This window comes from Protopterus annectens, chromosome 5.part0 (genome assembly GCF_019279795.1).
Source record: "Protopterus annectens isolate FY-2018-M chromosome 5.part0, PAN1.0, whole genome shotgun sequence".
NCBI lineage: Eukaryota > Metazoa > Chordata > Ceratodontiformes > Protopteridae > Protopterus > Protopterus annectens.
The window spans coordinates 309924928-309950038 of NC_056735.1; the positions used below are offsets into that span (position 1 = coordinate 309924928).

The 25111-nt window shown below is 39.3% G+C and overlaps 1 protein-coding gene across 1 annotated transcript in view; it reads right to left on the reverse strand.

Moving 5' to 3' along the window:
* PTCHD1 (patched domain containing 1) overlaps window positions 1–1512 on the reverse strand; it is a 563485-nt gene extending 561973 nt beyond the window's left edge. The window contains exon 1 of the mRNA XM_044072289.1: window positions 883–1512. Within this exon, the coding sequence (XP_043928224.1) occupies window positions 883–1311 (429 nt within the window). The 5' untranslated portion in view covers window positions 1312–1512. The remainder of the gene's footprint in view (window positions 1–882) is intronic.
* Between the last annotated feature and the right edge of the window lie 23599 nt (window positions 1513–25111).

A 25111-nucleotide genomic window follows, 5' to 3' on the forward strand; every position in this document is an offset into this window, starting at 1 on the left:
GGGAAGGAATGTGGGAAATACAAGTGGATCAGGAAACCCCTGCCCTCCTGTTCTTTCTCATCGCGTTACCATCTCTGCGTTGCTGTCTCGGGTTCTGTGGGTTCCCCAGATGTTGCTTTTAATTATTATTCACATCCACTGTCCTGTTTTGAAAAAAAAAAAAGTTTGGCTGGAAAAAAGTCCAAGTTGGCAATGCATTCAGAATGTGGTGTGTGTGTTTTGTGTTTTCTGATGAAGACTTAACAGTGACTGAGACTGTATGGGCTGCTATCATGCACCCACCTGTTATCAGGATTTATTATTGTGGTATCTGACGCAAGGAATTAAGAGAATAAACAAGTGGATCAGGAAACCCCTGCCCTCCTGTTCTTTCTCATCGCGTTACCATCTCTGCGTTGCTGTCTCGGGTTCTGTGGGTTCCCCAGATGTTGCTTTTAAACATAAGTATTTATATACACAGAGGATGTATTTGCCGTTTGTCTTAGCTAGAAAGCTTTATAATATTTTTAAGATACAAATCATGCAACAAACATCTTAAAATCGTGCCTGGTATAAGAAAACCTAAGATGCTACTTTCACGGTTGTCTGAAGCCATATGTAAGCTCCATGTTCACAAAGCATTCTGCACTAAACGACTACACCACTGAAATTGCCCCCCCCCTTAGTGCTTTAACACGACAGAGGCATTAGTTACGAAGTACAACTGGCACATCCAGCGTATTACTTTTATTGGTACTGTGATTTACGTTCATGCATTGTCATGGGAAGGTGTTCTCCTGGACACCTTGCACGGTGCACCTGTTACATACCAACTTAGCATGTGTGCAACATGTACCTGTCGTACTGAGGAACCACAAGGAGATCCGCGTTCCCATAACTTACCTTTAAGATCAGTTCAGTGTGATGTTGATCCAGCATATTTGCTTTAGTGGAAGAGGTGATGATGACTCTGCCGTACCTCCCAGGAGTTTGCAGGTCGGAGTAGAGGCGATGCTTGGACCGGTTCACGGGGAAAAAACTGTCTACAAGGTTCCTCTCAATTTTTGCCAGACTGTGTTGAGGAGCAAGCAAGTATTCCACGTTGTCCTCAATCCCGTACTTGCTAAAACTGGCCCCAAGTAAAATTGAAATGAGGACAGGGGCGGAGGCGAAAAAGACTGGATGATTGGCGACGAAGTAGCCGAGTCTGGAGAAGCACGTCCTCAGCCCCCTGTGCAAAACCTGCCGCAACATCCTAGTGCGAAGGCAACTTAGGAGGGTAAGATGCAGGTTGCCTGATCGGAACCTCTCCCAGATCCTGGGCAAAACCATCAGGGCACGCAATCACAGGGAATATCCTCTGTGCTCCAAATACAAGGTTTACCATTTATTTCACTTACAGTCATTCAGAGGCGTAGATAGGGTGGGGCAAAGGAGCAGCCGCCCCCGGCGCAAGGTGTTAGGGGGCGCAATTGTGAGCGCCGAGAACGGACTTTTTTTTAATTTATTTATGCATTTATTTATTTATTTTTCTTTTTTTTTCTTTCCGAAATCTACGTTGACGTAAGGGCGTTACAGAGATGACGAAGGCCAATCAGAAAAAGGACTATTTATCTATCTACACACACACACACACACACACACACACACACACACACACCCCGAATCTGTAAGTGGCAACGGGCGCCAGTCGCCAGATGATCACTCATTTTTTTCCTCTCAAATTTCAGAGATGTCCCTGATTTTGACACAGATTTTAGCACTAACCCTGGTCATACCCCTAAAACTGTTGATTTTTTTGCAGCAAAAGATGAAGTACACTTGATAGACAATGACAACAATTAGAGATATAAACTTCTTTTACGTCAGAAAATATGTATTAATTCAGAGTCTGGTATTCTGTCAATGTCTGCAGTAACTAGTGCTAATAGTATACTCGACTGTCCCTTATCTGGACGTGTCCCTGAGTCTGTTAGGACTTGTCCCTAATTATTTGAGAGCTATGACTTGAACATTTGAATAAGGTTCTACTCCAAGGCTTCGGTTTACATTATCTAAGTGGGTTTAAATGTGTGCACATATGTCTCACTGTGCCAGTAAGAAAGCCACAAACGTCTCAACATCCAGGCTTTCGCAGAATGTCCAGAGTTTTGCTTCATAATTTTGGTGTCTAGTACCATAGCTCTCAACCAGTCAGGGGTAAATATCAACAGAATATCAAATATCAACAGAATCACGGACGAATCCACAAACAATCAGGAACACTTTTAAAATATAAGTACTAGTAACTTGAGACACTGACAGAATTAGAGAATGTGAATTATACATTTTCTGAAGTAACAGACGTCTATAATTCTAATTATTGTCTTTATTTATTAAGTGCAATTCACCACCTTTTGTCCAAAAGTCACCAGTTTTAGGAGGGATTAAGAGGGACATAGGCACATAGCTTAAGAGTCAGAATCAGGGACGTCCTCCCTATTTATGTGCAAAGACATTATCTTCAAATTCCCAGATTCCACCTATACAGAGACCACCACAATCTCTCCTGCTTTAATGCTGAAACCTTTAATAATAAGCTCTCATTAGTTAACTGTCCCATCCTCTGACACCTGCCCCTCAAAGATGCAGATCTGGAATTCAACTGTAACTTCCTCAAAATACTTAACACCTTAGCACTACTAAGAAAGAGTAGGATTAAAGCTAACCAAGTCCCCTAGCTCAAAAAAGAAACTCACTCCCTTATAAAAAAAAGAGATGACACTTGGAAACAATGGCTAATAACCAAATCCACTTTACTACTCCAAAAACACAAAGACCTTAGATACATCACAAAAAGAAAATTAACAATGATAAGAAAAAATTCTACTATGATGCCCAATCTTCCCACCACTCAAACCCCCCAAAATTCTGGCAAACCATTAATAAAATTGTACATCCTCCTGGGGACCTACTACCCCTCACCCCAACCCTAAAAATACTCTTCTAGAAACTGCCACACTATGTAACTCTTACTTTATTAAATCTATCAGCAAACTAATCTACACTGATCAAAATAAAAATCCTTCCCTCCTCCTCCACTACTACCAAGACTAACCCCTTTTCTCTCAAACCAGTCTCCACTGCTTATATGAAATCCCTTCTGCTTAAACTAAAACCTTCTTCCCATCTTCTGATAACCTACCACCCCTATTCACTGCCAACAGTATAGCCTACCCTATCTCAATACTCATAAACAGATCAATCCTAGACTCTACCATCCTTGACATCTGGAAATCCTTCTATATCATACCACTTCACAAAGGAGGTAACTCCACTGATCTCTCTAACTATTGACCCATAGCCATTCTCTCCCCTCTCGCTAAAATCCATGAAAAATCCATTTACAATCAGCTTATCAAATACGTAACTCAAGAAAACCTTCTCACCCCCACCCAACATGACTTTAAGTCAAATCACAGTACTTCCACTGCCTTTCTCTTTTTCACTCATACTGTCACAGGGGCTAGAGACAAAAACAACTGGTATCCTGTTTATTCCTTGACCTTTCTAAAGTGTTTGATACTGTTTCTCACCCAAGCTGCTAACTAAACTAGCTGATCTCAACTTCTCCACCTCTGCAATTTTCTGGCTCTCCAGCTACCTCACTAATAGTTTACAGTCAGTCAGATGGCAAACCACTTTCTCCCCTTTCCTACTTATCCAGACTGCAGTCCCCCAAGGCTGTATCCTAGGGCTTCTACTTTTCAATATCTTTACTAACAACCTGCACTCATCCTGCAGCACCTCCTCCCTTATACAATACGCCAATGATTCTACTCTTATTTCCTTATCTGACAACATCAGTCACCTTCAGTCTATTACTCAAAGCTCATTTCTAACCTCAAAAAAATGGCTAACTGATAACCAACTCATTCTAAATCCTAAAAAAATCAGACTCCTTCTTTTCATTCCTAAATCTCTCTCCCGTCATAAACCCACCTTCATTATCTCTTCTCTTGATAACACTGTCATTAAACCTGAACCTCACACCAAGCTCCTTAGCACCATAGTTGATGACCAACTAAAAATTGACTTACATATTCAACACTGTATTAAAAAGACACATAAAAATTGGGATACTCTATAGAAATTAAAAAAAAAACTTCTTGACTCCTGACTCTAAAACTTCTCTGGCAGAAGTTTTCCTCCGTCCCTGCCTTCTCTATGCCTCTCTTATTTTTACACACATATAATCCACCTTAATAAACAAACTAGTACAAACATATAAAAAATTTGCCAGTAACCAACTGTACAAATCCCACTACTGCCTTCCTTTAAAACAACTACAATGGCTCAAATTTCCTCAACAACTGCTTCTGTCCCAGCTACAACTCACTAATTCCTTACTTAATAAACCTTTGTCTTGTCCTTCCCTCTCCTCTCTAGTATCCCTCTATACTCCTTCTCGTACTCTCCGTAGTTCTGATCAACTCCTTCTTGACATTTATAAACCTAATAGAAATGTAGGCAAACTACTTTACAAGAGCACAGTACCGCAAGCCTGGAACAAACCCCCCGCAAATATTCGACAAATCAAACACACGAATGATTTAAAAAAAATAACTGAAAAACTACCTTGCTAACATCAGCTCCTGCCCATGCCAGGACCCCACCTAATCACCCACACCCCCTCCTTCCACCTCTTGCTACCCTAATTACTTTCATGTCTTAGGTATATAGGTCATATAAACAGTATCAGCCCAATGAAAAATTATCAACTACTTCCTTGTACATATGTAAATAGTAACACTTCTGTGCTATTTTATCTATCAAGATTGTTTTCTGTAAAACAATTGGAATGCAACGTGAATTTTAACCTATTTTCTGCATATAAACTTTTAATCTAATTGTTAACTTTTACTTACACAGTATTTGAGTCTATGTAATTTTGACACAGTTTCAATTCTATGTAATTTTCTATATGTTGGAGCTTTTCTCCTTGGGTCTACACTAAAAAAGGGCCTTTGGCCCAGTTGGACTAACCCGGCAAACAAAAGCAAATAAATAAACAAATATGCATAAAACAGAAGAACTGTACATTCTTTGGTTAATTCTAATTCCATAGTTACCAGTGGAAGACAATAATTAACACAATTCAATAAATACAGTATTACTGATTCACATCAGTTACTGAAATGTGTTTCCTTGTCTGGCTGGACTGAACAAACATCACCAGTAAGAAAACATATACAGACTTTTTTTTTTCAAGAAAGAGCAATATGCTGCGTCAAGGGTTTAACACAAAAAGATGACAAAACTGGTTCCCAATGAAATGAGAAAATGTCTGAAATGGTACATGAATCACATCTAGGAATATTAAAGTGCAAAGAAAAAGAAAGCATCTGGAGTGTTTCTCCCTGGGCCTCCACTGAAAATTGGCTTCGTTCCAAGTTGGACTTTCCCGGTAAACAAATGTTAAATAAATAAATAAAATAAGATGTATTTGATTATGTCAATACCCTGAGGGCCCCAGATTTATTTGCATAAATGGGTCTTTAGGTAAATATGAGGTATAACATATTTTGGAAATCAAGGTATTTTCTTATAAGCACCACTTACCAGGATGCTGGATGAATAAGGATATGAAGTATAGAGCATCAGTGATGGATGTTGCATCTTTGGTTTGTAAACCTTGCACTCTGATATTGCTATATGTTAGTTTCCCAAGCTAGTGTATATATTTGCATTAGATGAGTTTGACTTTGTTCTGATGGTGGCAATATTTTGACTAGTGTATGGTTATGATTATGTGTTTTTTGACAAATCATTTGGATGATCTAAGGATTAAAATCACTAAATAATTTGAGTTTCAGACTTCATATCCTCCACAAAAATGCATGCTAACACAAATCTTATTATTCTAGCAACTTTCTAAGTTTAAAAGAGCAGTATTTAAAATGTATCCCTCTTTTTGGGCCTTTGTCCCCCCATTATGTCAGGCTTTTTCCAGATTTCTTGCACTAAGAGGTTGAGAGGTATGGTGGAGAAAGAACAACTCTATTAAATAATTTAGATTTGGAAGGCCTTTGAGGAAACACATACAGAAAAATGGTTAGTCTGAGAGTTAAACACAACAGTAAGGCCTGAAGAGTTCCCTTTGCTAAAATGTATTTTGAATACATACAAAAGTATCACTTGGATGTAAAAAGCTCATAACATCATATAAAAGTTATGATTACTTCTAAACTAATCACTGTAATGTGATGCATGCTATCTTATCAAAGGTATAGAATGTATCAATATCTAGTTATCTGTCTATCTATCTAATCTATCTAGCTATTTAGCTATATATCTATCTATGTATCACTTTAACAAGGATGTCATATATGGGGGTACATAGCTTTAAATGCTAATAAGATACCTTACAGGATGTTACATATCATGTGGTACACTTGCTTCTAGATTGTTCTGATGAGAGATCTCATTGAGGCTAAGCCACATCCATAGTGTCTGTTTGTTGTCTACACATCATCATGATAAACCCACAAAGATCACATGAGTTTTTCATGAACATTTTCAGCAAACATTGAAGATTACTGTATTAGTTTCGGGCAAGGGGGCCCTACATCAGCAGTCCTGCACAGCATATTAGCTATGGTAGCTGTGGTCTCTTCCCATCATTCTAACCAAATGTTATAGCCATAGAGACAGAAGGAGAAAGCATTATATAGTGCACTCACGTGAGAACTGATGATAGTAGTATATGAACAATTTAATTTCTTCTCTACTTCCTTCTCTCAGTCCCCCTGCTGATAAAGTTATGGTGGCTGGTGTTTGCACATATTTATTTTGTTTATATAATTCATAACTATAGCACAATTTTGGATTATTTCAATGTGATACACATAGCTCCTTATGGTGTAATGATTTATTTTGGTCCTGGCTTCCTTAAACAAGAGACTTATTAATTAATGACAGGAAACATGAAATCCTGGGGTATGAGAAACAAAATGACACCAAGTCTGTTAGTCTAGGGTACAATTTAAAGGAGATATAACTATTATTTTTCACTTAAATATATTTTCACATTTGTTTAATATTTTGTAACTGAGTGAGTTATGTACTATTGAGTGGCACAATGTATAAAGTTGTGGTGGAAGAGAGAAAAATACACAGCCATTGTCCTGTGCAGAATACACTGGATTGGAGATATTGCTAATTGCATGTCAGTTATTAGGAAGAAATGCAATATTTCCTTCTTTATGTTATATTGGTACAACCAGCTCATACAGATACATAGTATCAGCTGAAACCTTAGATGATACTATTAAAATTGTATTATACTTGCACTGTAAGTAATAGAAAATGTGTTCTAATGACATTATAATGAGTTTTCAGATTTAGGGTCATTACCTTGCCTTTGGCTCTTTGTACTTCATACTTGCAAAACCAGCAATTATGGTCTCACACTTCTGATACAGTCTCATCCTTCAGATAAGACATTAAACCAAGGTCCCAGCTGCTTGAGGTGGATCTAATAGATCCCGAAGCACCTATCACAAAGAGTAAGAGCAGTTCCCAAATGCCCTGGTCAGAATTCTGTTGGTAGTGTAAATACTACCCTGGGGATATCCTTGAAAAGAGCCCACTAGCCCAGTGGAACTAATCCAGTCAACAAAGGATAGATGATAGACAGATAGATAGATAGATAGATAGATAGATAGATAGATAGATAAGGATCCTTATTTGTTGCTGGATTTGAAGTCCAAATTTTATGTGGTCTAATCCAGATACATTAGTGAAACCAGTTGGTGGCACAAATGATGTTTGACTGTGGCAATATTAGTTGATGATAGCTCTGTATGGATCCTGCAAAAGTGCAAAGGTTCATATCTTATTTTCTTTCAAAGGTGGATAGGCAGTGGCTCTGATTTTTTTTTCTTAAAGAGGAGTAGGAATTTATTCCAAATGCAATGGAGACTTAAAGTGATAAACCTGTTGCATTTGCTTCTATTGTTAATGGATATTTTGAGGTTGACTCATTCACACTTGTTAGCCCTTCTGTCATTCTGCTCCAGACAGAACATGATGAGATGTTTTATGGCCTAAATATGAAGTAAAGGTCACCTCACCAGAGATGATATGAGATCAAGAACAAGGGAAGTTCTTTCAGCCTTTCTAAGTAATTCTGCTTCTAAACCCATCAGTCTTTTTAGTAATGACTTCACTATTTTCTCTAGGTAAACTTTAATGGATTACTAGGAGTAAACAAACAGGAGCTTTGCACTGGATGACTGACAAAACTATTGTCATATATATATAGCAGTACAATGACATTCCTAGAGTTACTAAAAATACCTCTATCATATGAGCCATACCAAAAACTTTTCTTAATAGTATGGCAGCTTGCTGATTAAAGGAGATTATTCCATTTGTAACTCTACCTAGATCCTTACTCACAGTCTGTGACTTAAGTGGTTCCCTGAAATGTGGCATTGTCAGATCTTTTTGTTTTCCAAAGATGAGTATGTGATATTCATCTGTACTGAGCACCTCTGTTGTTGTTTTTATACCAGGAGTGGGTTATATCTAACTCATACTGAAGTACTGAAGTATCTAAGAGGGATGTAGCTCTAGATTTCAACCATACTTTTCTTGGTATCCTTAACACCCTAGCTCCACTAAGGAAAGTTAGGATTAAAACAACCCATACCCCTTGGCTCTCAAAGGACACCCTCATACTTATGATAATTTGGGATAGTACCTGGAAACATTGCCTAAATACTAAATCTGCTGTGGTTCTCCAAAAATATAAAGAGCTCAGAAGTGTCACAAAAACATATTAACAAAGGCAAAACAAAATTCTACTATGAGGCCCAATTCACCCACAACTCTAACCCTAAACAATTCTGGTCCACCATTAACATGGTCCTACACCATGGTAGGCCCACTACCCCAAACTCATATTGCAACAATACTCCTGAAGAAACCGACACTCTACTAAACTCTTATTTCACTGAATCTATTCACAAACTAACTCAAACAGACCGAAGTAAAAATCTTCCAACCACCAATCCTAACACTACAAATACCATACCATCCCTCTCTAAATCCTGCCCCACTCCTTTTATAAAATCTCTTCTACTAAAACTAAAACCATGCTCCCCCTCTGCTGATAACCCCCCCTTTCTTAAAGTCACAGTTCAGTCAATAGCCTACTCTGTCTCTATACTCATAAACATGTCCATCCAAGAATCTACTGTCCCTGACATCTGGAAATCTTTCTACACCATACCATTACACAAAGGAGGTAACTCCACCGAACCATCAAATTATAGACCCATAGCCATTCTCTCGCCACTCTCTAAAATTCTAGAAAAATGCATACACAAACAGCTTCTGAACTATCTAATTGACAAAAACCTTCTGATCCCTACTCAACATGGCTTCAAGCCAAACCATAGCACATCCACCTCCCTTCTGTCTTTTACATATATTGTTGCAGAGCCAGAGACAAAAAGCAACTGGTGTCATGCCTTTTCCTTGACCTTTCAAAAGCTTTTGACACCGTCTCTCACTCTAACTTACTAACTAAACTAGCTGATCTCAACTTCTTCTCCTCTGCTTCTTTCTGGTTCTCTGACTGTCTTTCAATTAGACTACAGTCAATCAGGTGGCTTTCTACCTGCTTCCCTTTCTTCCTCATCCAGACCAGCATCCCCTAGGGCTCTCTTCTTGGCCCTCTTCTTTTTAACATCTTCACAAACCTACACTCTTCCTGTACCATCTCCTCCCTGATACAATATGCAGACGACTCTACCTTTATCTCCTGCTCTGATAATATCTCTCACCTCCGCTCAATCACTCGAAAACATTTTACAAAGTCGAACAATGGCTAACTGATAACCAGCTCATCCTAACCCCCCCCCGCAAAAAAAAAACAAACTCCTCCTTTTCCTCCCTAAATCTCTCTCCCACCATAAAACCACCTTTTCCATCTCATCACATGACAAGACCCTTACCAAAGCAGATTTTCACACTAAACTTCTGGGTATTATAATTGAGGACCAATTAAAATTAGATCTCCATGTTCAACACTGTATTAAAAAGACAAATCAAAAAATGGGTCTACTCTATAGAAACAAAAATCCCTTGTCTCTAAGTCCAAACCCTGTCTAGCTCAGGCTTTCCTCCTACCATGTCTTCTATACGCCTCTCCAATACTCACATTTATACAATCTACCCTAGTAACCAAACAAGAACAAAGGGAACATCCACAACTGTGGGCAGTATACAAGAACAAAGGGGACATCCATAACTGTGGGCAGTACAGAGGGGTCAAACTCCTACCACATTGCATGAAAGTTCTGGAGAGGGTGATTGATAAATGGATAACCAGAGTAGTAGAATGTAAGATGGGAGATGAGCAGTTTGTATTCAGATTAGGATGCAGCACAATTGACCCAATGTTTGCATTGAGACAGATACTTGAGAAGAAGCTAGAGATGAGGAGACAGTCCAACTGGCATTCCTATATTTGGATAAAGCATATGACAAGGTCCCAAGAAAGCTAATCTAGGCCGTACTGCGGTGGTTTGAAGTCCCAGAAACATTGGTAGAATTAGTGCAGGCTATGTACAAGGACCCAGTGACTCAAGTATGAACAGTGTTTGGCCTCACAGAGGGGTTCTCAGTGGGAGTGGGTGTACATCAGGGTTCAGCTCTGAGCCCACTACTGTTCATACTGGTGATGGACTACATTAGCAAACAGGTTGGAGGGGACAGATCAACAAAGCTGCTGTATGCAGACGATGTGGCAGTACAGGCAGACTCTGAGCTAGAACTTCAGCAAAGGATAGAAGAATGGAATGAAAATCTGAAGGCACATGAGATGAAACTAAGCACAGATAAGATGATGGTAATGGCAGCAAACTGGGGAAATCAGAAGAGGCTGAGAATAGAAATAGAAGGGAAGATAGTGGAACAGGTAAACAGCTTCAAGTATCTGGGAGGGGTGGTTGAGGAGAAGGGTAGTCTGAATGAAGAGGTCAAAGCTAGAATCAGTGGGGCTGCAGCCAACTGGCATAGAGTATCAGGTGTAGTCTATGACAAAAGAATGCCAAAGAAGCTGAAAAGTAAGGTGTACAAGACAGTGGTGTGACCAGTACTACTGAATGGTACAGAAACCTGAGCATTAAAGGCAGAACAGTGAAAGAAGTTAGAGGTGATGGAAATGAAGTGCCTGAAAAAAGGTGGTAGGATGCACACTGGAACAGACGAAGAAATGAGGACATAAGAGCAGAAGTCAAAGTAGTTCCAATTGCAGAAAAGATCAAAGAAAACAGATTACGGTTATTTGGACACATGTAGAAAAGCAGAAGACAATCTGGTGAGGAAGATTTGGGACAGACAGGAAGAAGGTAAGAGGAAGCAAGGATGTCCAGCAAAGAGGTGGATGGATTGTGTGAAAGCAGATCTGCAACAGTCAGGCATGAGTGTTGAAGAAGTCAGGAGTGTGGAACTGAATCGAGATAGTTGGCGACAGTTAACATGATACCCCAACCCCATGTAGAAAACAATGGCGAAAGGGGGCTAATGATGATGACCCTAGTAACCAAACTGGAGCTCGATTTTCCAGCAATCAATTATATAAATCCCATCACTGCCTTGTTTAAAACAGCTTCAGTGGCTTGAGTTCCCCCAGTTTCTTCTTCTTACCCAGCTGCAGTTCACTCATGCCTTACTAAACAAACCCTCAGCATGTCCTGCTCTCTCCTGTCTCATATCCCTCTACATCCCCTCTCAAACTCCACACAGCTCAGATCAACACCTTCTTAATATTTATAAAATCAGCACAAACATTGGTAAACTTCTATATAAAAGTACAGTGTCCCAAGCCTAGAACAACCTCCCAGCAAATATTCGCAACACCAATTGTACAACCCGTACAACCCGGTTCAGAACTGAGCTTAAAAACTATCTTCTTGATTCTAGTGCCTGCCCATGCCAGGACCCTACATAATACCCTCCCTCACCTCTCTATACCACTCCTTACATTTAATCTATCGGCCTTCCAAAACCTATACTCTCTGTAATTGTAACACTATTCATGCATTTATTACCAATCTAGATCTGATTGTTGTAATACTTTAATTTTACTAGCACAAACCTAATTCTGTATTTCACTCAGTTCTTTATTTTGTATTTAATATTTCATATTACTGTTACTGTAAATATGTGCAATGATATAACTATGTAATTCTTCTTCCTTTTAAATGCTATTTTATCTTGCCTATGAATGTATGATACAACTTTGTAATATTCTTGTTCTTTGAATGAATGCTCGTTAATGTCCTGTATTTTTTTACTGTAACTTTTCTCCTTGAGTCTCCACTGAAAATGGGCCTTTGGCTCAGCTGGACTAATCCAGTTAACAAATGACAAATAAATAAATAATAAAATAAAAGGACAATTGCACCAACTCTGAGCTCATCAGGAAACTCAGTGATTCAGAGAAAGTTGGTGTCAAATCAAATTTCTAGTAAAAAGGCACCACAATGATCTGGACTATATATTGGTCCTTCAATCAAGCATCTAGTAAGAAGACACTAAAACAATCAGGACTGAATACTGATCCTTGAAGTAGCCCACTGGTTACATCAACTGGTGTGACAAACATCTGCCCTCACCACTCACATCGGGTCTTCCTAAGAGCCATCCAGCAATACAGTAGATTGCATAAGTATTAGCCTGGAAATCACAGAGATTGCCTATAATCCCTGTGTAAAGCATGGTATCACATGCATTTTGAAGATTGTGCTAAATGGTATACACTGAAAACCCATGTCCAGTGCAGCTGTGATCTCTTTAAAGAAGCTGACCAGCACTTAAAGGCAGTAACATAATCAGAGACATCCTTTACAAAAAATGGACTATCTTGAGAGATGCTAAATAAATAGTAGGTAAAGTAAGTGATAAACCCCACTTTACTTTTAAGAAAGAACAGAATTTTAAGTACTTGGTCAACAACTTTGGTACTAACAGTAGGAAAAATGTTTTCACAAATTTTAAAATGTCTAAGTGTGGGGGCTGTTCTGTGTATAAATTTATTCTTTGCTGTGAACAGTTTATAGTAAATGGTTTTATGTTTAAGATAAAAGAACCTTGTTACTGCTCCACTAGAGGTGTTGTTTATGTTGCGTTGTATGAATGCTATCCAGGCTATTGCATAGGCAAGACTGAACGGCATTTTAAAGATCGTTTTTGGGAACACAATAATGACATCAAAAATTAGAAAGTAAGCGATGCTTTAGCTAAACACATCAGCATTATTCCTGAGCACATGTTTAAATTTGCAGTTATAGAGAGCATGCTAATTGATTTGCGCTGTGGCCCTTGTCAGCTACTTTTGTAGAAACGTGAGTTGTATTGGCAACTACAATTAAATGCTGGTAGCTGGCCAGGGCTTATTGATTTTATTTCTTTTTCATTTTCTATTTCATGTTTATTAAAACTGAAGGATTTGGAGAGGTAGTTTGTTTCAACTTGACATTTTTTCCTTTTTTTTTTTAAAAAGTGGTTTTATCACTTTAAATGTGTTGCTTTGCTTGGAGCTCGGCAATCAGGTGATCATGTTATCTAGTGCCTTCTGTTATTTAAATAGAGTTCAAACACTGTTTTATCTGATGAAGTTTATACTTAATAAATGAATTGGTCATACTATCTGTCAGAGTTTCTGTGGCCTGAGGTTTATCTTTGTTGGTTTACAGTTTTGTCTGGTTTTATGAAAAAAAAAACACACAACATGCTCTAACCAGTTAGAACCAAAAAGTGAATCATGGATGGAAAGAATTCCTGCACCTAAGAATATTCAGATACTCTTTAAGCACATAACTAAATAAACAGTTTCTGAAAATTTCTTATGGACAAATTAAACTATGCAACTAGAAGAAACTGATAAATCACTTCCCAAAACAGATGAAAGTAAGGTGGAAGTTGCAAGTCAAATAGAAGCTCAAATCATTGCTTCCAGCAAAACACTAACAAACTTAGATGAAATACCTCTACAAGAGAGAATACAACCTTTGAGATTAGAAGAACAAATGTACCAATTATGACTATATTTATGCATTCTTCTATAAATGAAAATTCAACACAAATAGGTAATCATATGACTGAAGCAAGCTGTGGGGCCATATATAATGCTGATAAGCTTGATGTTTCTACTTGTTGTATATTTCGGCTATTCCCGATTAGGGGTCGCCACAGCGGAACTCCGGTCCGCTAATGATTGACAGTAGATTTTTACGTACCGAGTTGCCAGTCCTGACGCACAACCATCAATGAAGGTACACCCATTCATGCATGTCTCCACACAGAAGACGCTTTAGCTGAGAATCGAACAGGACAACGTCTTACTGTGAGCCGACAATGCTACCACAGCACCACCACCGCAGTTTTGTAAGCTTAATGTTTCTACAATGTGTGCATATTAAAAGAACCTGATGTTAGTCTTGCTTTAGACACAATAACTGTTAGGTTGCAAGCAGTTTCAGGTAAACTAAGTAATATGGACATAGTAGTAAATTCAATTAATTCAATGCAACAATCTCTAAATAAACCACAAGTTCAGCAAAAGAACTACTCAAAACAAATTAAATATTTGGAGGATAAAACAGCAACATTGGAGATTGAAAAATAAGCCATCAAAAGCAAATCTGAATCTCTAAATTACGAAAGGTGATTGGAAAAAAAAAGAAGAGACAGGCCAGAATATGTTTTCCTGTTGCAAGAAACAAAGTGGAGTAGTGCCCGGTGTGACTATGTAAAACCAAAACATACACGGATTAAAGAAATAATCAATAATTATGGAACTGCAAAAGCAGAGTGCATGACAATAATTCTTAAACATAGATGTTTGTTCCAATTAGAGTATTGTATGGTATGAAAGGTAGATTTATCTTATTTTTTTAGCTCTAGGTGTTCTTACATTAACATTAGAATCTGTATATACTATCTTTGTTTACTGTAAGGAATTGTAGCTCAGAGCTATCCAGACCTTGCTGTGGTAGAAGGAAGTCCTACTGCTTAACAGTGGGAGTGGTGAGCATTGTACTGCCTATCTAATGCTAGAGGAGTGGTTTCCAGCTCTGAAATTGTAATTGTATTAGCCTTTTTGGGCTGATTTCTATCCCTTTCAACTTTCTGGCTTAAAAACGAGTGTGTTTGCACATTTTTCACATCGTGCAGCACTGCGAGGCTACAGTTAAACTATTCCAGGCGCCAGAAAGTGTGCTCTTCAAATTTTCCCTTAGAACTAGCTGGTTTCTCAGTAGTAGCACTAAAATCTGAACCCATGTGACTAGCACTTGCTCTAGAACTTATTGGAAAGCACTAGGAAGCCTGAAACTGATTCAAGCACTCAGCTTTCCTTGTCAATAAGGAGAAATTAACCATAGGCACTAAACAGCCTATAATTGCAAAGTACCTTGCAAAGGTAAGGGAAAACAGCTCTTAAACTTTACAAAAAAGCACTAGGAAGCCTGAAACTGATTCAAGCACTCAGCTCTCCTTGTCAATAAGGAAAAATTAATCATAGGCACTAAATAGCCTATAATTGCAAAGTACCTTGCAAAAGTAAGGGAAAACAGCTCTTAAACTTTACAAAAAAGCACCTAAAAAGGCATGTCCAAGGGTCAGCTTCCGGTGATTTCTCCTGTCCACCTGGTGAATCTGAGCATACTGGGGCAGTGCGGCAACTGCCTCATGTACACAGACAATCCTCTCCTCCTACCACCCAATACTACAACCTGCAAGAGATGCACTTACATAGCCAAACTGGAAGCAAAGCTCTCTCCAGCCAATATTGTGCTAGACAGTCAAGAGGAGAAGGTTAACACCTCCATTACACCTCAAGCAACTCATAGCCCTTCAAAACCCACACCATCAACACCTACACATAGCAACACTAAACCCACATATGCGGAGGCCCTTAACATTAACCTGCCCAAGCAACAAGGACCTCGAAGCCGAAATACAAACAAACACCAGTCGCAACCAAAGTGACACATAGCTCACAACACCAGTGTGCCACCCAACAACAGCCCCTAAGGCAAGACAATGTACCCAACACTTTAGTCATAGGTGACTCTATAGTCAGGCACACTGATGTCCCACTCACCAAGCTGAGCAAGGAGAAAATTACAATCAGCTGCCTGTCGGGTGCTAGGATCCGCCACATAACGCATGCACTCAAGTCACTCTACAACAAGTACAAATACGACTCTGTCATTGTCCTTGCTGGAGTGAATGACTTGAGATGTACCTCCCTGGACTACATGAAAAGAGACATGGAAGAGCTCTTGGATCATGTGACCCAGGCAGGTATGACCCTAGCCCTGAGTAGCATCCTGCCTTCGCCCAGAATGATACCACAGTATAAGGACAAAATGATTGACTTCAACAATTGGCTAAGCTTCTGGTGTCATTCAAAGGGGATCCAGTATTTGTCTGCCTGGGAAGACATGATCAACAAACCACGATGCTTTGCCAGAGATGGTCTGCACCTGTCACCCCTGGGATTCAGGTTACTGGCTAAAGCTCTTGCCACCCCTATAGTGCCTTTTTTAGGCAAGGTTCAAAGGATAAAACCACCACCGTAACAGATACAAGCATGCAAAATCGGAAGGTAATACTACTTAATGCTAGAAGTCTAAACCTCAAAATGCACTCTCACGAGGCACTCTTAAAAATGGAGAACATCAATATCTGTGCAGTAACTGAGACCTGGTTCAAGGCTCCAGAGAGCATCCCTGCAATACCAGGCTACAATTCATACCACACTTTTCGGCCACAAAACCAAGACCGAAACACTAAAGGTGGAGGAGTGTCCATATTCACCAAGGATATTCACACCTCCAGGCTAGTTGCCCAACACAATGCATCTGAAATTCTCCAGGTGCAACAAACACTAGGTAAGACTGCAATCCAAATTGTAACTTGCTACAGATCCCCCACCATGCCCCAAGATTCTCACTACACCTTTCTAAACATACTGGAAAATATTAAGATACAACCAGTCACCCTAATACTGGCTGATTTCAACTACCCTGCCATTAATTGGGAAAACTACTCGGGTACCAACTCCTTTTCCCAATGGTTCTTGGAATTCATAAATTCCAATGCCCTGGATCAACTAATCCATTGTCCCACCAGGGGCTCCAATATCCTAGACCTGGTCATTACCAACATGGGAGATAAATGCTCCACACCAGTGGTCACCCCCTCATTGGTCACGTCTGACCATAAGCAAATCACCTTTGACATCCACATCCCACCCCCACCCCCCAGTAAGGAAACCTCCTTAAAAAACTCTCCAAAGCCAACTTCATGCTACTGAAGTTAGAAGTGACAAACTTCACAACACCCACGCAGACAGAATCTGGAAGTTCAACTGCAGAATCCTACACTAAGGCACTGTACGAGCACATCCACTTGTGCATGAATCATGCCATCCCAAATAGAACCAAGATGCTCTTCTCCAAAAAAAGGAAGCCAATCTGGTGGTCCCCGGCTATAAACAAACTATACAGCATAAGGAAGAAACTGTTGCAGAAAAGAGGAAAATCCTAGGATGCAAAAAACTCCCTCACCAGCCTCAGTAAGAAGCTAAGATCCCTCATAAAATCCTCAAAAGTTAGTTACGAAAATAAAATTGCCAAAGATTCCAAAGACAACCACAAGGCATTCTATAGTTATGTCAAGAATCTAAATGGCAATGCTCAGATCTGTTCTGAGCTACAACAGAATGGCATTAAATATATTGATCCCAAGATTATTGCCAATAATGGCATGATCATGGCAGATCGATTTAGTGCCAACTTCACCCACTCTCACCCCCTAAAGGGCCCATCTCAATACCAAAAGATTGCCAAATTCCGATAATCACGGCCACACAGGTAGAAACCGCACTCTCCAAAGCTAAGAATACAGCATCCATGGGACCAGATGACATCCCAGGCTGTGTACTACATGAACTACAAAATGAACTGGCACCTCACCTAAGTGTCATGTTTAATCATAGCCTCACCTCAGGCTTTGTTCCCACTGAGTGGCGCACAGCTACAGTTATCCCGCTCCACAAGGGAGGATCCGCCTTGGATCCCGGGAACTACCGTCCCATCAGTCTAACAAGCCTGATCTGCAAGGGCATGGAATGCATTATTGTGGAACTTATAAACAAAGACATTGGCAACCTTCAAACACTGGAACCCACCCAGTTTGGGTTTGTGAAGGGCCGATCTTGTCTCCTGAATCTGATTGACTTCTTCGAATCAGTCTCCAGAGCTGTGGATGAGGGTAAGGCGGTCCACACAGCCTATTTGCATCTTGCCAAGGCCTTTGACACCATCCCCCACTCTGGAATCATACATAAATTTACTAAGCTGGGCATAAATCCCTATGTCACTCGATGGGTTGCTGCTTACTGACAGAACCCAGACTGTAAAAGTAGCCGACTCCAAATCCAGCTCCAGACAAGTGACAAGTGGAGTACCTCAGGGTTCAGTCCTGGGACCACTCTTGTTTGGCATCTACTTCTCTGAAGTACAGGCCAACACTAAGGGACTCTGGCTAACAAAGTTCGCAGATGACAGCAAACTGGGAGCCATTATTGAATCCCCAAATTATGTGGATATTCTACAAAAGGGCCTTACAGAAACAGATGCCTGGTGCCAGAGCCACGGGCTCAAGCTTAATGCCAAGAAATGTATAGTTATCCCCTTTGGAAAAAAGCGTCTACCCATGAATTACCACATCGGTGGCAGGACACTAAACATCAAAAGTGTGATGAGAGACTTAGGGACACAGGTGGACAGTGGTCTCAGTTTCGATAACCACATCGCCACAACAGTCAGGAAATCCTTCTGTGTGGCACACCTCATCACTAAGGGCTTTTCATCCAGAAAAAAGGAGGTCATTGTCCCACTGTACTCATCCCTCATTAGACGCATTATAGAGTATAATGCCCCATTTGGTTTGTACCTCACAAAATATCTGCAATAGCTGGAAAGGCCACAGAAATACCTCACTAAAAGAATCACAGGCCTAAAGCAGATGCCATATGCTGACCGTCTAAAAAAACTCCAGCTGTACTCTGTGGCATATCGTCTACTCAGAGGTGATCTCTGCTTAACATACAAGGCCATGTCAAACCTTGAGCTGTTGGACATGCTCCACTTAAAGAAATCCCAACCCCTCAGAGCCACACACTCCAGGGATCTAAACCTTGTCATCACAATGAACAAAACATGCTGGAGGGATAGGTTCCTGACCCAGAGACTCCCCATACTCTGGAATAGACTGCCCATACATGTCAAGCAGAGCTCCTCCTTGGCCCTCTTCAAAAGGAACCTTGATGATTGGATGGGAGATAGGAAATTCACCCCGGGGATCATGTCAGCCGCCCTGCTAGACAGGGTTCCAGAGAAGTAAATATTGTGGGAAGAAATATCCAGGGAATTGTTATGGTTAGGTTTGCACAGGCCCTAGGGCCGATAGCCTAGTACCAACCTATGAACCTATAAGAATGACTACAAGTGATTGGAAAAATAACAACTGTAAATGGAGGATGTGCTATATTAGATAACCAATTTGACTGTTATCTTCCACCTATGAAACAATGTTTTACCATAAGAAATATATCTCTTAGCTGGTAGAATTTTAGATAAAAAAGTCTGCTTGATAGCTGGAGAAGAGCATTTCCAGATATAAGAATGTACACACATACTTTATACAGTATACTGTCAAAATGGGCTCTCAAATAGATATATTTTTCACATCTTTTAATGTGTTCCAAACAATACATTGCTAGAACTCAAACACATATCTGAAGCAGGTCACTGTCTAATAGACATGATTTTTTATTGTGGTTTAGATGGTTAACCATCCATTAAAGGAAAAGTGTGTCTACTTGGGTTAAATTCAGGATTTTGTTAATTATATCTAGTCTGGAAAAAAATATTGGTTCATCAGTTTAGAATGTCTCAGTTTCATTAAATTGCAAATTGGTATGCTTTTAAAGCTGTTATTTATAGTTATATAAAAACATTTAACGTAAAAATGGACACAGAAAATTTGATGTTAAAAAATTAGACCAGCAAATGGCAGTACTTTAATTAAATGTTAGTCATTAATTATAAGAAATATTTCTCAGTTTGGAAATCTAACTAGTGAAGTATTATGAGATGCAAAGTAAAACAAAACATAAGATTGAATACCTTCAGAAATAAGTTTTGCCAGTTAGATCAAGTAGGAAAACTATTGGCATCTCAATGTTGTGAAGCCAAATCTAAAAATATTATACCTCAAATACAGAATGCAGATTATACAATATCTTTATTCAAGATAAAATTGGTACCATAATTATTAATTATTTTATAAAAGATATAAAACCAAAAGTGGTTAAACAACATTGGCAAAAAGTGGATACATATGATTCCTAAATTAACATTAGTCTCTCCCTATCCAGAAATCGTAATGCAAGATATACAAAGGATGCTTTCAAATCTTTAAATTTCAGTAAATCTCTTTGGCCAGATAATTATATAGCAGAATTCTACCAAGTATTTAGCAACAAACTGATTTTAAATTGTCAAATCTGATGACTATCCCCAACTGGGGGAACCACAAACTATGAATTTAGTTGAAATGATGCTTATTAAAGAAGAAGGAAAAGATGGATTTCAATCAAAAATATTACACACGAATCTTATTACTTAATATGGATTATAAAATCGTAGCAAAGACAATTAATTTAGAATGAATAATGCAACTAGATGAAATTCTACATCATATGCAGTTTGGCTTCTGTCCAAATGGAAAAATGCAATTATTTGGTGAGCTACAAATGTATCTCTAAATAAAAAGTCCTTAGAAATAATTAAATTAGAACAATCCCAAGCATATAACTTTATTAATAGAGAATATCCTGGGAATTCATTAAAGTACCTCTTGCTAGAAAGGCCCTTCTACCACAATGTGCCCAGTTAGGATTCAGACTTCATTATCAATTAATTTGCATGTTTAATGAATAAAAATTACTACCACAAACATTCAGATGATTGCTGATCTGCACATTGCAGTTGTAAAATGCTTTATGTGTAGTCAGTGGTATTTCTCCCAGTCACTGTCTCAAACACACACACACACACACACACACACACACACACACACACACACACACACACGCACACACACATACACCACAGTCCCTGTACCTATCCTTAACTTCACTCTTGTGGTTTCCCCAACCTGTACTACTTTAGTGCCATTATAGTACATATCTATTAGGCCCTGGCGATCTAGTGTATCTCCCCACCCTGATCCTTGTTATGATGTTAATGGTATTATGGCACTTTAAAGACTCATTCCTGATTTATAGTGGCCCCACCAACTCTCCAATCCCCGTGTTACTGTTGGTGCTTTTATAGCACTTTAAAAACTATTCCATAGTGCTCAGTGGTTCCTCCCACCCCTGATCCCTATACAACCATTGATGCCATTACAGCAGTTTAAAAAGTATTGCCCTAGTGATGGGTAGTTATCCCCACCCCCTTCCCTGTACTACTGTTGGTGCTGTTATGACACATTAAAGTAATCAGTCATGTCTTATGGTTCCCCACCACAATGTTTATGTTGGGTGATTGAATAAGGCCGGTATTTCAACATGGTGGAGATGGCTGTGGTGATCTACATGGCCAAATGATTTGTTGAAGCACTTGGCCATGTATATGCCTTCCTGGAGGTGGTTTCATAGAGAGAGCAGACACATAGTCAGTCAGTGTATGCCTCTACCCCCAGAATTCTTCATTAGCATTCAAATGTCACAGAGCCAGCTCATCACGGTGCTGCATATCTTCATGTTAGATGAGCATGCCATATCATGTAAGTATGGTTGTCGAATTGTGTACACCCCATGTACACATGACAGTACCTTAATGAATTCATCCCTCTGTTTGGTAAGTATTGGAATATTTACATTTAACATTAAAACATTACCAACATTTTCATTAACAACAGGTGAGACAAAGATGTTCACCATATGCAACTTAATTTTTAATAGAAATTAATCTGTTATATAATTTGGTATCTGCGGTGGTGCAGCGGTAGCGTTGTTGCCTCACAACAAGAGGTTCTCCCATTCGATTTTTGGCTGGAGTGCAGGGAGTGCCTTCTGTGTGGAGTCTGCATGTCCTCCCCGTGGTCGAGTGGCATTCCAAAAGACATGCGTGAATGGGCGTGCCTTTGTTGAAGGTTGGGCATCAAGCTGGCAACTCGGTACCGTAAAAATCTACTGCCAATCATTAGCTGACTGGAGTTCCGCTGTGGCGACCCCTAACTGGGAAAAAGCCGAAAGACCAACAACAACAATCTGTTATATAATTTAGAAGAAATAATTTCAAGCCCAAAATTAATCAGAAAATATTTTCTATTGGCATATGCAGATGTTTTAATGATTAGAACAGCTAATTTTACAAAGACATAAATTTAATTATAAACATTCTGAAAGAGATTAAACATATCATTGGTTATGTAATAAATGATGACACATCTGAAAGATTACATTTATAGTAAAATAAATTAACCAAGGAGAATATTCACTTTTTATACTGATTGTAATAGATACTAAGCTTCTTAGTATTTCTACGGGCTCACATGCTCAAGGTGAAATTGCTTGAGCCTCAGTAGCCCACAGGAAAAAAAACACCTTGACCTGCATGACACCAACTTATTGCTGGTGGGATTTCTAATTGTGCACAAACAATGTTTCACTTCTTTAGGGAGATTTCTCCCTTCCTTGAGTTGGTGCAACCATGTGATTGCTCTCTCTCTCTCTCTCTTTCTATATATAATTAATTCAAGGGGTGTGTGACACGCCACCACTGGACCAGTAATCAAGCAGCCTCAATCCTCACCATTGGCACCAGTGGGAGTCGTACACTGGGAGGATGACAAGGTACCCACACAGTATTTCCAGATGCAGATCTCTACTTCAAGTGCAATTTCCCTTAAGAGCACACAGAGACCACAGTCAGTCCGGGGCTGGTTTCTCACTCTTCCTCGAGATCCCCAATAAGACTCCCCATTAGCACAGCTATAGGGTTGAGATCTCAGCTGAGTGACCAAGCCAAGACCTCCAGCACCCTCTCTGTCCAACCAATGCTTTGTGTCTCAACTCTGTAGGGAGGAATCAGCCCCGGACTGACTGTGGTCTGTGTGTGCTCTTAAGGGTAATTGCACTTGATGCAGAGAGCTGCATCTGGAAATACTGTGTGTGTACCTGTCATCCTCTCAGTGTACATTACCCATTGGTGCCAGTGATGAGGATTGAGGCTCTTTGATTACCGGACCAGTGGTGGGTCGTCACAACCTGCATTACACCATTATGCATGGATGGAGTATAAATCTCAAAACCAAATAACTTACCATTAATTTCAAAACTGTGTAATAAAACTGTAGAAATATATGGAAATGGTTATGCGGCTTTTAAAAGATATTATTTTATTAATCTGAAGAAACAGATATCACTGATGAATGAAATTAAGTGGGATAAATCTAAGTGGAAGACTACATTATTTGCAATGTTCACTAGCAAAATCCAAGTTTATAAGCGCTTTTCGTCAAGTTTCAGACTTCATCAGAATCTGAAGTCTGTAACTTGACTAAAAACGCTTAAATAAACTTGGATTTTGCTGGTGGTCTGTTCTGTACGCTTATTTCATCTATTTGCTGCTTTTGAGTGGTTTTACTTTATTTCTTTATTTGCAATGTTAAGAGAAGTAAATTAGTTAAAACATTTAAATCTATGTAAATCATAAATAAGTGAGAAACAGAATGATTTGATAAAAGTTATTATATCATATTCATCCTTCTCCATATATAGACTGCATTTAATTGAAGTAAAGAAAACAGATGCATGCTGGCAGTGTTGGTGGTCACGTGATCAAGACTGCTGGTATTGGATTTGAACACAGGATATCGTGTTTCTGCAGATGTTTGGTTGAATATGGTTAACACCTTTGGTGACAAAGAGTTATTAGATAGTTGGACAGCATCGCCTCTGCCTGAATGCTCAGTTTTCAACTGGTGGAGTCTGTAATGAATATTTCCATTGTTATTGCGAAACAAACTGACTGAATAATATATTGTTGTTTGCCTGGATGTTAACATGCTTATTCTGTGTATAATTTCATCATGGGGGATATATACTAATTCTGTTTTTTTTTTCTTATTTCCTTCCCTTTCTGTCTTATTTCTTTCTTCATCATTTTCACATTCTAAATGTAACCTTTAAGTAGTTTATTTGTTTGTATTTTATGACAATTTTCCACTGATACAGCAAACAAAAAGTGAAACGACAATAGATGCGAGGACAGCTCTACTCAAAAATAATGCATTTTGAGCCTAGTTTAGTTTACAGCTCGGTTTGTTCCAAGAACCCAGGAAATTTAACTGCGCCTTTGAAAAAACGCAACTGCTGCAAAAGAAGTAGAAGAAAACGTGACATTACTGTTTCTCACCAGAAAACACTGGAAGTCGGGAGCCATGTGATACCTTTGGTGTCTGCCAACATGCACTCTTGGTCATTTCAGAAAACAAGGTTTGACAAGGCTGTTAATTTAAACCTGAACCGTGGATGGTGCTAAATAAGCTGGTGTCTCCCAGAGAAGGATGGCTCATCCAATCACAGGATGGCAGTGCATGGATTTGAACAGAGAGAGCAGAAAATGACATCAGCAGCTGCCTGGAGGGGAGAATCCTATAAACTGATGTTATCAGTAAGGGATTCCACTGAGTATGGTTAGCAACAGCACGGATGCAAAACAAGCCTAATTTGTCACACAGCACAACATCAAAGGCCTCAGAGCAGATGCGGAGTCACTGTATTATGTGCACTAGTGTGAAATACCTAAATACATGAAATTGTTCTGTGCTTGCTAGTCAGGTTTTCGTAGTATCACTTATCAACCCAACAACCACCATAGTAAGTGTGTGTGTAATGATGTTGAACAACTGTAAATGCATGCTATGCTGATGTACTGGTCCCAGTATTCTCACTCCCATATAAACTTGTTTTTTTGGTTTGCCACAC